The sequence below is a fragment of the Geotrypetes seraphini genome, chromosome 1 (assembly GCF_902459505.1).
Source record: "Geotrypetes seraphini chromosome 1, aGeoSer1.1, whole genome shotgun sequence".
NCBI lineage: Eukaryota > Metazoa > Chordata > Amphibia > Gymnophiona > Dermophiidae > Geotrypetes > Geotrypetes seraphini.
In genome coordinates this window covers 360,676,226-360,690,081 of record NC_047084.1, presented here as the reverse complement: position 1 = coordinate 360,690,081, position 13,856 = coordinate 360,676,226, and the positions used below count along the sequence as shown (strand labels likewise).

General features: G+C 44.5%; 1 protein-coding gene across 2 annotated transcripts in view; it reads right to left on the bottom strand.

Moving 5' to 3' along the window:
* The window catches only part of CENPC (centromere protein C), a 219,715-nt gene that overhangs the window by 158,904 nt on the left and 46,955 nt on the right, over positions 1–13,856 (bottom strand). Inside the window, exon 6 of one of the 2 annotated variants that reach the window (XM_033914837.1) lies at positions 2,578–2,833. The exons of the other annotated variant lie outside the window; for it this stretch is intronic. Coding sequence (XP_033770728.1) covers positions 2,578–2,833 — 256 coding nt within the window. The remainder of the gene's footprint in view (positions 1–2,577; positions 2,834–13,856) is intronic. 2 annotated transcript variants of the gene reach the window in all.

The window sequence follows — 13,856 nt, the reverse complement described above, 5'->3', positions numbered from 1 at the left end:
CTGGAGCCACAAAAATTAGACCGTCCCGAACCTTTAGAGAGTCTGGTTTTGCTGTCAGGCCGGGTATTAAGGCAACAGTCCACCACAGAATTAATAAGGTCATCCAGGCCTTTGCCAAATAATAAAGGCCCCTTAAAAGGGAGCCTCGCAAGAGTATTTAGAGATCAAGAGCATTCTGCGAGAAGAAATCGAATATGCTTATACCTTACCCAAGACCTGCATAAGGTCATATAGAGCATCAGCAACATAAATCCACTCCAGCCAAAAGAAGTTGAGGAGGAGAATCCACAGCCTCATTTTCCAGAGTAAGCAGCCTGGACAAGCAAGTACGCGTGACACATAGGCAGCTTTGACTCCCAAAACCGGTGCCTCAAAGAGTCTCTTAGGACCACATCCATGTGACAGTCCTGGATGTCTGTGAGCACCACACCACCTTCACTGGGAAGAGAGGTGTACTTAGTGACCTGCGCAACTAAAGAGTCCACTTTAGGCTGACTAAAAAGCTGCCGACACTCCTGTGCCATCAGGTACAGACGGGACTTAGCTCTCACCACTTTGAGAGCGCCTTTCGGTGTGTCGCACTGCTCCAAAATCAGAATGCTCATATCAAGATGCTAAGGAAATGAAGAAGACTGAGCTCAGCCTCCACACAGGGGCGAGGAGGAGGAAATGTAAATATTGTGAGCTGGCAATAGTCACCAATGAAATAACTATACCCAACAAAAGGAAGACATTCAAGTTAAAACAGCACACAGATTGCACTTTCTCAGGGGTTATATACTGCATCATCTGCCCTTGTAATGTATATTACATTGGTCACACACAGCGTCCGGTAAAGATTCATATAGCAGAGCATCTCAGTAGTATCCGGACAGAGAAGGTGGTAGCTCCACTCACCCAACATTGGAGCAGTCAGTCACAATCACACTCTACAAGAATTGCGATTCACTGTGTTACAGCAAAGTTGTTTAAAACATGGTGCAGATTTATTTCATGCACTGTTACGCAAGGAACAGAAATTTATTTATAATTGGAGAACTGTTGCTCCCCTTGGTTTGAATCACGAGATAGAATGGCCCACACATCCAATCAGGAACTTTGAGCCTGATCCAATCAGGAACTTTATGCTCAAAGCATTGCTACTGGCTGAGAAATAATCACATGACAAGCTTAAAAAAATATCACTGCTTAGTGAATTGGAGTTCCTGGGACGGTTTCAGCCAAATGATAAGTATGAAGTTTTAAGTTTATTATTATGAAGAGTCATTTAGAACTTTTACATGACTTGCACAATAAGAACTGACTAAGAAGAGTTATATCAATCATAGTGTGTTTTCAGTTTCTCCTAGGCATTGTTCTCCCTGAAAACGAACATGAAACCCAGCTTGGGTCGGAAGGCAGTGAAAGATTAGACTTGATTGCAAGCATGACTACGTTATTTTAAAACAACACTGGACAGCACTTTATTACATAAACACTTTATATGGATTAATTTCATACAGTTCATGATACATGATAGTTATACTCTGGACAGGAGGGCAACAAGAACAAGATAAGTTCAGTTCTAAACATGTTTCTGACAGCACTTTAAAACAACTATATAGGTAATTGGAATACCAGTGACTTTTTTGAGTAAATTCCAAGCTATTGCACACTATGCTTTATTAATGCATGGCGGCACTTTATCTTCTCTGTTACAGCTCCTCAAACTTGGAACTCTCTCCCTATTTATCTCAGAGAAGAAAAGAACTTGGATAAATTTAAAAGTAAACTTAAGAGCTTTTTGTTCAAAGATGCTTATGATATTTAGGAGTCCCGGTCTAATTTCGCTTTTTTTCAGGAGGCATCTTCTTTTATTTCCTTCCTAATGTTTTTTTTACCATAATCATCCTTCTTTCTATCATTATTATTGTATTTCATTACCCTGCCTTTCCCTTTGTTTTCCTTATCCGCTTATTTTGTTAGTCGTTAATTTAATATGTTTTGTTCAGTGTTCGTCTCTTTTTTATAACCCCTGTATTATTTGTAAATTGAAAAATTTGTTCATCGCTTAGATATTTGAGTAAGCAATCAATCAAATACTTAATAAATTTGAAACTTGAAGGCAGGGAACAATAAAGTGTAATGACGGTTCTAAACTATCGTGGTCTGAACTGCATTAGCAATGACCTGGTGGTGGCACTGAGCAATTTATGATTATTCATTTATATTTATTTATAATGGCAAAGTAGTTATTTGGTCATGAATTGAATATTTAGCATAAGAAAATTGTATTTTGAATGAAAAGGACACTATTATTAGGAATTTTACCTCCCCAGCACTACCTGATGTAACATTTATCCAATTTATCCAATATTGGGGTAGTTGAATCACTCATTATTATACTGTTGCCCAATTTGCCAGTTTTCCTAATTTCTGTAAACATTTCTTCATCCATTTTCTCATTCTGGCCTGGGGGACAGTAGTACAGCCCTACCAGAATATTTCTTCCTTTCACACATGGAATTTCTATCCAAGTTTTTAAATCAGCCCAAATGCAATGTTCTCAAATAAACCAAACACAAAGATCAAACTTACCTTTTCCTGATCTGGAGTTGAACTGTAGGACTTGAAGGCAAACGTGTGACAGAATTCTCCAGTGGGTATTCTTTGTTTGGTTTAGCAATTTTATTTGCTGATTGTATGGGAGGATAAACTTCATCCACTTCTATCAAAATAGCCGATCCAACAACATCTTCCTCAAGGCCATCAAAAGAAGAAATTTTATTGCATTTTTCATTATCTTGGACTCCATTTTTCTTATTTACTTTGTCCTGTGAAGTAGGTAGCCATCCTAGGATTGAGAAGAGATTATACCACATTAATAGAACCAACAAAAAAGCACAGTTACTTACCATAACAGGTGTTATCCAGGGACAGCAGGCAGCTAGTCTCACATATGGGTGACATCATCGACGGAGCCCCGATGCAGAAGCCTCGCAAGCAGACTTGCTTGAAGAAACTAGAACTTTCGAGTCAGCCGTACAACGCATGCGCGAGTGCCTTCCCGTCTAGCACAGGGTGCGTCTCCTCAGTTCAGATAGCTAGCAGAGAAGCCAACCAGGGGAGGTGGGTGGGTTGTGACAATAGCTGCCTGCTGTCCCTGGATAACACCTGTTACGGTAAGTAACTGTGCTTTATCCCAGGACAAGTAGGCAGTCTATGCTCACATATGGGTGACCTCCAAGCTAACCAGAATGGGATGGTGGGAGCGTTGGCAACTTAGAAGAATAAATTTTGTAATACTCTCTGGCCAAAATGGCCATCCGATCTGGAGAAAACATCCAGACAATAGTGAGACGTGAAAGTATGAACCGAGGACCAAGTAGCAGCCTTGCAAATTTCCTCAATAGGTGTAGATTTGAGGAAAGCTACTGAAGCTGCCATTGCTCTGACCTTATGGGCTGTGTAGGGGTAATCCAGCCTGGGCATAGCAGAAGGAGATACAAGCAGCCATCCAGTTGGAGATGGTACGCTTAGAGATAGGATGTCCCAACTTATTTGGATCGAAGCAGACAAAAAGTTGAGCAGTTCTGTGTGGTTTGGTGCGTTCCAAATAGAAGGCCAAAGCACATTTACAGTCCAGAGTATGAAGTGCTGATTCTCCAGGATGAGAATAAGGCTTTGGAAAAAACACTGGAAGTACAATAGATTGGTTGAGATGAAATTCTGAAACCACTTTAGGTAAGAATTTAGAATGAGTACAGAGAACCACCTTGTCATGATGGAACACAGTGAAAGGTGGATCAGCAACTAAAGCTTGCAGCTCTCTGACTCTTCAAGCAGAAGTGAGGGCAATGAGAAACACCACTTTCCAAGTGAGATACTTCAGACGAGCCGTAGACATTGGTTCAAATGGAGGCTTCATCAATTGAGTAAGAACAACATTGAGGTCCCAAACCACTGGAGACGGTTTGAGAGGAGGTTTGACATTGAAAATTCCTTTCCTGAATCTGTAAACCACCGGATGAGCAGAAAGTGGTTTTCCTTCAATAGGCTGATGGAAAGCAGCAATTGCACTGAGATCAATGTAGACTTGAGGCCAGAGGTGGATAAGTGCAAAAGGTAATCTAAAACAGAAGATAAGGAGGCATGTTGAGGCTCCTTATCGTGAGAAAAACACCACGTAGAAAATCTAGTCCATTTTTGGAGATAGCATTGTCTAGTGGTAGGCTTCCTAGAAGCCTCTAAAATGTCTCTTACAGATTGAGAAAACTGAAGAGGAGTTATGTTGAGAGGTACCAAGCTGTCAGAAAGATGTAGAGACTGCAGGTTGGGATGAAGCAGAGATCCCTGACTCTGTGTAAGCAGAGATGGAAAAACTGGTAGAAGGTATGGCTCCCTGTTGAAAGAGAAGGGAGTATCAAGGTTGTCTCGTCCACCGAGGAGCAATCAGAATCTTGGTGGCATGGTCATTCTTCAACTTGACAAGAGTCTTGAGAAAGCACAGTTACTTACCGTAACAGTTGTTATCCAGGGACAGCAGGCAGCTATTCTCACAAGTGGGTAAGTGGGTGACGTGATCCAAAGGAGCTCCGATGCGGACGCCTCACAAGCAGACTTGCTTGAAGAAACTTGCATGCGCGAGTGCCTTCCCGCCCAGCACAGGGCGCGTCTCCTCAGTTCAGATAGCTAGCAGAGAAGCAAACCCAGGGGAGGTGGGTGGGATGTGAGAACAGCTGCCTGCTGTCCCTGGATAACAACTGTTACGGTAAGTAACTGTGCTTTATCCCAGGACAAGCAGGCAAGTATTCTCACAAGTAGGTGACCTCCAAGCTAACCAAAGTGGGATGGTGGGAGAGTTGGCAACTTAGGGGAATAAATTTTGCAATACTGTTTGGCCAATCTGTCCATCCCGTCTGGAAAAAGTATCCAGACAATAATGAGAAGTGAAGGTATGAACCGAGGACCAAGTGGCAGCTTTACAAATTTCCTCAATAGGTGTAGATCTGAGGAAAGCCACAGAAGCTGCCATTGCTCTGACCTTATGGGCTGTGACTTTACTGTGAAGAGGAAATGCAGCCTGGGTATAGCAGAATGAGATATAAGCCGCCATCCAATTGGCGATGCTACGCTTTGAGATAGGACGTCCCAACTTGTTCGGATCAAAGGAGACAAAAAGTTTGAGGAGCAGTTCTGTGTAGTTTGGTGCGTTCCAAATAGAAAGCCAAAGCACGTTTACAGTCCAGAGTATGAAGAGCTGATTCTCCAGGATGAGAATGAGGCTTTGGAAAAAACACTGGAAGAACAATGGATTGGTTGAGATGAAACTCCGAGATTACTTTAGGAAGGAATTTCGGACGAGTGCGAAGAACCACCTTGTCATTGTGGAACACTGTAGAAGGTGGATCCGCAACCAGTGCTTGAAGCTCACTGACTTGTCGAGCAGAAGTAAGCCAATGAGAAACACCACTTTCCAAGTGAGATATTTTAGATGAGCCTTGGCCATTGGTTCAAATGGAAGTTTCATCAGTTGAGTAAGAACAATATTGAGGTCCCAAACCACTGGAGGCGGTTTGAGAGAAGGATTGACATTGAAAAGTACTTTCATGAATCTGGAAACCATAGGATGAGCAGAGAGAGGTTTCCCTTCAATAGGCTGATGGAAAGCAACAACTACACTAAGATGGACTCGGATCGAAGTAGACTTGAGACCAGAAAGAGAAAGGTGCAACAGATAGTCCAGAACTGAAGATAAGGAGGAACATTGAGGCTTCTTATGATGAGAAGAACACCAAGTAGAAAATCTAGTCCATTTTTGGTGATAGCATTGTCTAGTAGTAAGCTTCCGTGAAGCTTCCAAAACATCCCTCACGGATTGAGAAAACTGCAGAGGAGCTATGTTGAGAGGAACCAAGCTGTCAGGTGGAGAGACTGCAGGTTGGGATGAAGTAGAGATCCTGATGCTGCATAAGCAGAGGGAAAAACTGGTAGAAGGCATGGCTCCCTGCTGCTGAGTTGAAGTAGAAGGGAGTACCAGGGCTACCTGGGCCACCGAGGAGCAACCAGAATCATGGTGGCATGGTCGGACTTCAGCCTGACCAGCGTCTTTTGAATGAGAGGAAACGGAGGAAATGCATATGGAAAGAGATTCGTCCAGTCCAGAAGAAAAGCATCTGCCTCGAGGCGATGAGGCAGCTTGAAGTTGTGGGGGGCTGCAAAGAGATCTATCTGAGGCGTTCCCCACTGAGAGAAGATGTGATGAAGAGGCGTGGAATGGAGAGTCCATTCGTGAGGCTGTAGAAGACGACTCAAGTTGTCTGCTAAGGCATTGTTCGCCCCCTGAATGTAGACAGCTTTGAGGAAGGTGTTGTGGCGAATTGCCCAATCCCAAACTTTCAGAGCTTCCTGACAGAGGGAGGCAGATCCCGTCCCTCCTTGTTTGTTGACATAATACATTGCGACTTGATTGTCCGTGCGAATGAGGACTACACGGTCATGAAGCAGATGCTGAAAAGCATTGAGAGCATTGAAAATCGCCCTGAGTTCCAGGAGATTGATGTGACACTGACGATCCGCACTGGTCCAATAGCCTTGAGTAAGGAGACCATCTAGATGAGCCCCCCAAGCGTAAGTTGAAGAATCGGTCGTGATGGGGGGGCATGTGAAAAAGTAAGCCTCTGGATAGATTGCAAGAGAGCATCCACCAGCAAAGAGACTGTGTCAGAGCAGGATGTGTCGAGTCAGAGGGTCGGACCTACGTCCATTGAGATGCCAGGGTCCACTGAGGAATTCTGAGGTGAAGTCTGGCAAAATAATAATAATAATAACTTTATTTTTCTATACCGCCATAATCTTGCGACTTCTAGGCGATTCACAGTGAAGAGAGCTGTACAATCAGCGAATTACAGCGTACAAATAGTGAAGGTGTCACTGAGCAGTCAGTGATTGTAGAGTACAAAATAGCAAGAAAAAGATATTAATGGGTTACAGTATATCGTAATCTTAACATGTTACATTAAAGGGGCTGGAAAGCCAGCGAATTACGGAATACAATTGGTGAAGAAGACACTGAACAGTCATTGAAAACAGAAAACCGTTAGATGAAGATATGTAGCATCAGCATGAAGAGTGAGAGTTTTTTTAAAAAGAAAGGGGGGCGTTTTTTGACTAGGAATTAAATCTATTGAACAGAGCGGTCTTGATTTCTTGCCGAAAGGCGCCGTAGGTTAACCTGGCTCTGTCCATGAAGTTGCCTAGCCAGGTTTGCTGTCTACCAGCTTGAAATTTCTATCCAGAAAGGTTCTATATTTGCAACCTGTGATTTTCGGATAGGCAAAGAGGTTGCGATTTCTGGTTGTCCTTGTAGGTGTGTAAAGTTCGAAGTGAGGTGATAGATAATTGGGGGCCATTCCCCACACCAGTTTATATCAAAAGCAAGAGAACTTGAATAAGATTTGTGTCTCAATTGGCAACCAGTGTAGCAGTTTGTAATAGGGACTAATGTGTTCACTTTTCTTTAGTCCGTAAATTAAGTGGATGGCCGTATTTTGCACTATTCTTAATTTTCTCACGGTTTTTTTAGGTATACCCACATAAATGATGTTGCAGTAGTCTAGGGTGGATAGAATCAGTGATTGTACCAGTAGTCTGAAATATAGAGGGTCAAAATATTTTTTGATAGTTTTTAATTTCCAAAGAGTGGAGAAGCACTTTTTTGTCACCGAGTTCGTGTGTTCGATCAAGGTTAGGTGGGTGTCTAAGATGACTCCTAGAATTTTTATGGTTTTAGATATTGGGTGATCGTGACCATTTAGGTGTATTGTTGTTGTAGTGATTTTTTTTCCTTTGGGCTTGTCAAGAAGATTTTTGTCTTTTCTGAGTTTAGTTTCAGTTTAAAATTGATAGTACACTGTTCAATTTCAGTCATGATGTAGGAGATTTGTTTTAGGGTTCATTTGTCACAAGAATTAGAATAGAGATGTCATCAGCGTATATATAGTATATTAGGTTTAACTTTTGTAGTAGGTGTCCTAGGGATGAAATATAGATATTGAATAAGGTGGGTGATAGAGGGGAACCTTGAGGAACTCCTGAAGGGCTTTTCCAAGAATTAGAGTATTTCCCATTGTTAAAAAGCCCTGGAACCAGGTCCAGACTCTTCCCGATAGGCCCTTTGCGTCTAGACAATTCAGCATTATTTCATGATCCACTAGGTCAAATGCACTGCTAAAATCTAGTTGTAAGATCAGTGCGCTGGTACCTTTACTGAAGAGGTCGTATAGGTGGTTGAGGATAGAGCCTAGGACTGTCTCTATGCTGAATCCTTTTCTGAAACCTGATTGATGTTCGTTGAGGAGGTTGAATTTGTCTAGGTGCCTCACCGAGATGGACGGGCGAGAGGAGACTGAATGACAAAGATGGAGAAGAGTCTCCAGACATTGTTGAGGAAGGAACGCTCTGAGTTGGACTGTATCCAGAACAGCTCCAATGAATGGAAGAGTCTGAGATGGCTGGAGATGGGACTTCGGAAAGTTGATTTCGAATCCCAGACTCTGCAGGAACCAGATAGTCCGCTGGGTCGCTAGGACGACCCCCTGAGACGTGGAATCCTTGATGAGCAAGTCGTCCAGGTAGGGAAACACCTGAAGACCATGGTTCCTGAGCGCTGCCGCCACCATAACCAGACACTTGGTGAAGACTCTGGATGACGAGGCCAGGCCGAAAGGGAGCACTCTGTATTGATAATGTAGATCTCCCACCCGAAATCTGAGGTATTGATGGGAGGCCGGATGGATTGGAATGTGAGTGTAAGCCTCCTTGAGATCCAGAGAGCATAACCAGTCGTTCTGCTTGAGGAGTGAATACAGAGATGCCAGAGTCAACATGCAAAATTTTTCTCTGACCAGAAATTTGTTCAGCACCGTGAGATCCAAAATGGGATGCAGATTGCCCATCTTCTTCAGAACAAGGAAGTACCGGGAGTAAAATCCCTTGTTCTGCTCAGCCAAAGGAACTGGCTCGATAGCTCGGAGCTGAAGCAAAGCTTGAGCTTCCTGAAGAAGAAGGGCGGTCTAGGTTGAATTGGAAGGATACTCTCTTGGCGAATGTTCCGGAGGAACTTGATGAAACTGAAGAGAGTATCCCTCCCTAACAATGGAAAGGACCCAGAGGTTGGTGGTGACAGTCGTCCATTGGTAGTAAAAATGATGAAGACGACCTCCGATAGGGGGAAAAACGGGGAAAGGCAGAACGAATGAGGTTATGCTCTTTTCCAGACAGTCAAAAAGGCTGAGGAGCCTTAGGAACAGCAGGTGGTTGAGGCTTCTGTTGCTTCTGTGGATGTTGCCTCTTGACAGGCTGACGAATGGCAGGAGCCTGTTTAGGTGGAAAACGCCGTTGGTAAATTAGAGGCGGTCGTGGAGGTCGAGGAGGGGCCGGCTTCGGCTTGAGAATGGAAGCAAAAGACTTCTCGTGGTCCAAAAGCTTCTTGGTGGCCGCCTCAATGGACTCATCAAAGAGGTCATTGCTAGCGCAAGGAACATTAGCAAGCTGGTCCTGCAGATTAGGGTCCATATCGATGGTACGGAGCCACGCCAGATGCCGCATGACCACCGAGCAAGCAGTAGCTCGAGCAGACAGCTACTACAAAAACTAAATTTAATATACTACATTTATGCGGATGACATATCCATCCTCATACCCTTAAACGACATCACAAAAGAAATTGTGGATAATCTCTCAAACACAATGACCGAAATCGATAAATGGACCACTAATTTCAAACTAAAACTAAACGCAGAAAAAACAAAAGTCTTTCTGGCCAGTCCCAATGACAAAATTACGAGAACATCGATAAAAATAAATAATCACGAATACGCAATTTCCAAAAACATAAAAATACTGGGCATCACTCTTGACACTCACCTAACTATGACCGACCACACAAACTCACTAGTGAAAAAATGCTTTTACACGCTATGGAAACTAAGAACCATAAAAAAATACTTTGACCCTTCTTCATTCAGGTTGCTGGTACAGGCACTGATCCTATCCCTCCTTGACTACTGCAACATCATCTACCTAGGCATCCCACAAAAAACAATAATAAAACTGAGATTAATACAAAACACCGCCGTTCGCCTAATTTTCGGACTAAGAAAAAACGATCACATCAGCCCCTACTATAAAAAGCTACACTGGCTTCCAATAGAAGCGCGAATTCTATTCAAATTCGCTTGCACCTGTTTCAAACAAGCCTGGGGACTAGCACCTTCATACCTACAAACTCACTTCACCCTACACAACCCCACAAGAACGACCAGAAACAAAAACATCTTTGCATACCCAAAGATTACAGGCTGCAGATACAAATCCTTCTTGGACAGAACCTTCCAGTTCCAAGCGAACAGACAGCAAACCTGGCTGAAAAACCACATAAACGAACCAAACATGACTTATAATACTTTCCGCAAATCGATCAAAACCACTCTATTCGCTAAATTCATTGGCTAAAACGGTCCCCTCCCCACTAAGACCCCTCTCACGGATGTTCTAAACCTTTCAGACACTCATTACCCTTAGATCTCCAATTAATATGTAAGTTACCATTTAGACTATTGTACTGCATCTAGACTCTTTATTCGGTACTGTATTTAAACTTATTGTATGTTTTGAATTTGGACTCACTCTACTGTATTATATGTGGATTTATTGTATTGTATTAGTATTGTACTGTACTTGTTATTCGCTGAATGTCCAGCCTTCTTACAATGTAAACCGCCTAGAAGTCGCCTGACTATGGCGGTATAGAAAAATAAAGTTATTATTATTATTATTATTATTATTATTATTATTATAAAAGCGTCATAGGAGGACTGAAGAAGCTGCATCCGGAGTTGGGACAAGGATGCAAGGACTTCTTGATATTCAAATTGTGCTCGAGAATCCAAATAAGGCATGAACTTTTGGAGAATGGAAAGAAAGAACTCAAAGTAGGTGATGAAATGAAAATTAGAGTTGAGGACTCTGGAGGTCATCATAGAGTTTTGGTAGATGCAACGACCAAACCTGTCCATCATTTTACCCTCCCTTCCCGAAGGAACAGTGGCATACACTTGAGAAGGGTGAGAACGCTTCAACGAAGACTCAACCAAAAGGGATTGGTGAAACAATTGAGCGTGGTCAAATCCCTTATGATGTACAGTCCTGTATCTGGAATCCAATTTGCCTGGAATAGCTGGAATGGAGTAGGGAGTTTCCAGACAGCGGACAAAGGTTTGATCCAAAAGCTTGTGAAGAGGAAGCTTGAGGGATTCAGCAGGAGGTTGAGGGAGATGCATGGTCTCGAGATACTCCTTGGAAAACTTGGAGCCAATGTCAAGTTGAATATCCAAATCAGCTGCCATTTGACGTAGAAAAGATGAAAAAGACAGCTGGTCTGCCAAAGCCTGGCCTCGAGAAGGACTCGAGGACATCGAGGCAGTATTCTCCAATGAAGAAGGTGATCTGGATGGAGACAGAGAGCCCACCTGGTCTTCGAGGTCCGGAAGCGGGAGGTTCGAAGCAGTCGGTGGAGAATATTGAAGAAAAGGCTGCTTTCGATGAGGCGAGGCATGCCTGGATGAATGCTTCGAAGAATACCTCGATCTATGATGCAAGCTGTGCCTGTAAGCAAGCCTCGACAATCGAGGAGAGCGTGTCCCCGCCGAAGCCCCCAGAGAATGGATAGGGCTGGAGGCTGTGGAACGAAGCAGAGGCTGTTGAGTGGAAGATCCTCAACGCACTCGCAAAGACTCTGCTCCATGCATCAAGTGCACGGGTTCCAAGGGGGCATGGGCAAAGACTCTGCTCCTTGCGATGCATGCCGAGATGCCAGATCAGACACTCGCAGAGACTCTGCTCCCTGTAGAGAGTGTGCATATGACTGAGGCACAGGAGACGGCTCGACCTCGCGGGAGACCTCCGCATGCCCAGGCTGGATTTATGAGAGAAGCTTCGGCCCCATGGTAGTAAAGAGAAACATAGAAACATAGAAAGATGACGGCAGATAAGGGCTACAGCCCATCAAGTCTGCCCACACCATCGACCCTCCCCAATAAGGTCTGGAACGAAGCCGGCAAGGATGGATCTGCGTCTACAACGGGACCACCTGCACGGGCTTAGTGCTCCCTTGAGGCAGTGTGAGAGTGCTTGGACTTAGAAGCCTTGGGCACTTTAAGCACTACCGGGGGAATGGGCTGTTGTGCTACCTGACCTGAAGAGACAGAGGAAGGCACTGCAGCAGGCGTCGAAGACATAGCCAGTACAAACGAGGCAGGTTTGATGAGGCTCGGAGCAGAAGCTGTGGAAGCCTGGAGCGCATCGGATGATGTCGAAGGCGAAGCACCCCTCAAGGATGAAAGCTCCATCAAAGACTCCATGCCGAAAAGCTGCTCCCACAAGATGCAACGACGCTTGAAAGCACGAGGCTTAAGTGTTGAGCAAGGCCGGCACGATTTCAGGAGATGTTGAGGCCCAAGACACCGAAGACAGCGTCGATGAGGGTCCGTTAGGGAAATCGCGCGCTGGCACTTGGAACACTTTTTAAAACCGGTAGCACGTCGGGACATAGGCCGAAAAATCTCCACCGCAAGATCGAAGCCGCGGGGCTGCGACCACATGGCCTGCCCGGTCGAACGAATGGAAGAAATTTTTTTTTTTTTTAAAAGAACAAAATAAAGAAGAAAACCGGTGATTCTGAGAAAAATAAACCCAAAACCGCGGACAAAGAAGGCACAAGTGAAAAACACTTCATGCAGAGAGTCGAAGACGGACTTCTCGGTTCCAAGGAAAAGTAAGAACTGAGGAGACGCACCCTGTGCTGGGCGGGAAGGCACTCGCGCATGCGCGGTGCGGGTGACTCGAAACTTCAAGTTTCTTCAAGCAAGTCTGCTTGTGAGGCATCCGCATCGGGGCTCCGTTGGATCACGTCACCTACTTACCCACTTGTGAGAATACCTGCCTGCTTGTCCTGGGATAATGAGAGGGAATGGAGGGAATGCATACAGGAAGAGATTCGTTCATTCAAGAAGAAAAGCATCTGTCTTGAGGCGATGAGGAGAATAGATACTGGAGCAGAACTGAAGCAGTTTGTGGTTGTGGGGAGCTGCAAAGAGATCTATCTGAGGCATTCCCCACTGTGAAAAAATGTGATGAAGAGGCGAGGAATGGAGTGTCCATTTGTGAGGTTGCAGAAGACAACTCAAGTTGTCCGCCAAGCAATTTTTCGCCCCTTGGATGTAGACAGCTTTGAGGAAGGTGTTGTTGCGGATTGCCCAGTCCCAAACCTTCAGAGCTTCTTGACAAAGGGAGGAAGATCCCATCCCTCCCTGTTTGTTGACATAATACATGGCAACTTGGTTGTCCGTCCGAATGAGGACTACCTGGCTTTGAGAGCCTTGAAAATCACTCTGAGTTCCAACAGATTAATGTGACACTGACGATCCGTACTGGTCCAGTGGCCTTGAGTACGGAGACCATCAAGATGAACGCCCCAGGCGTAGGTCGAGGAATCTGTGGTGAGGACCTTCTGATTAGGGGGGCGTTTGAAACAGCAAGCCTCTGGAGAGATTGGAATAGAGTATCCACCAGCGGAGAGACTGTCTGAATGAAGGAGTGACTGCAATGTGTCGAGAAAGTGGGTCACAAACCTGAGATGCCAGGGTCCACTGAGGAATTCGGAGGTGGTCTGACAAAAAGGAGTCACGTGTACTGTGGAGGCCATGTGACCCAGGAGTACCATCATCTGTCTTGCTGATATGGAGGAGCGGGAAGACACTGTATGACAGAATTGAAGGAGAGCTTCCAGACGTTGTTGCGGAAGGAATGCTCTGAGG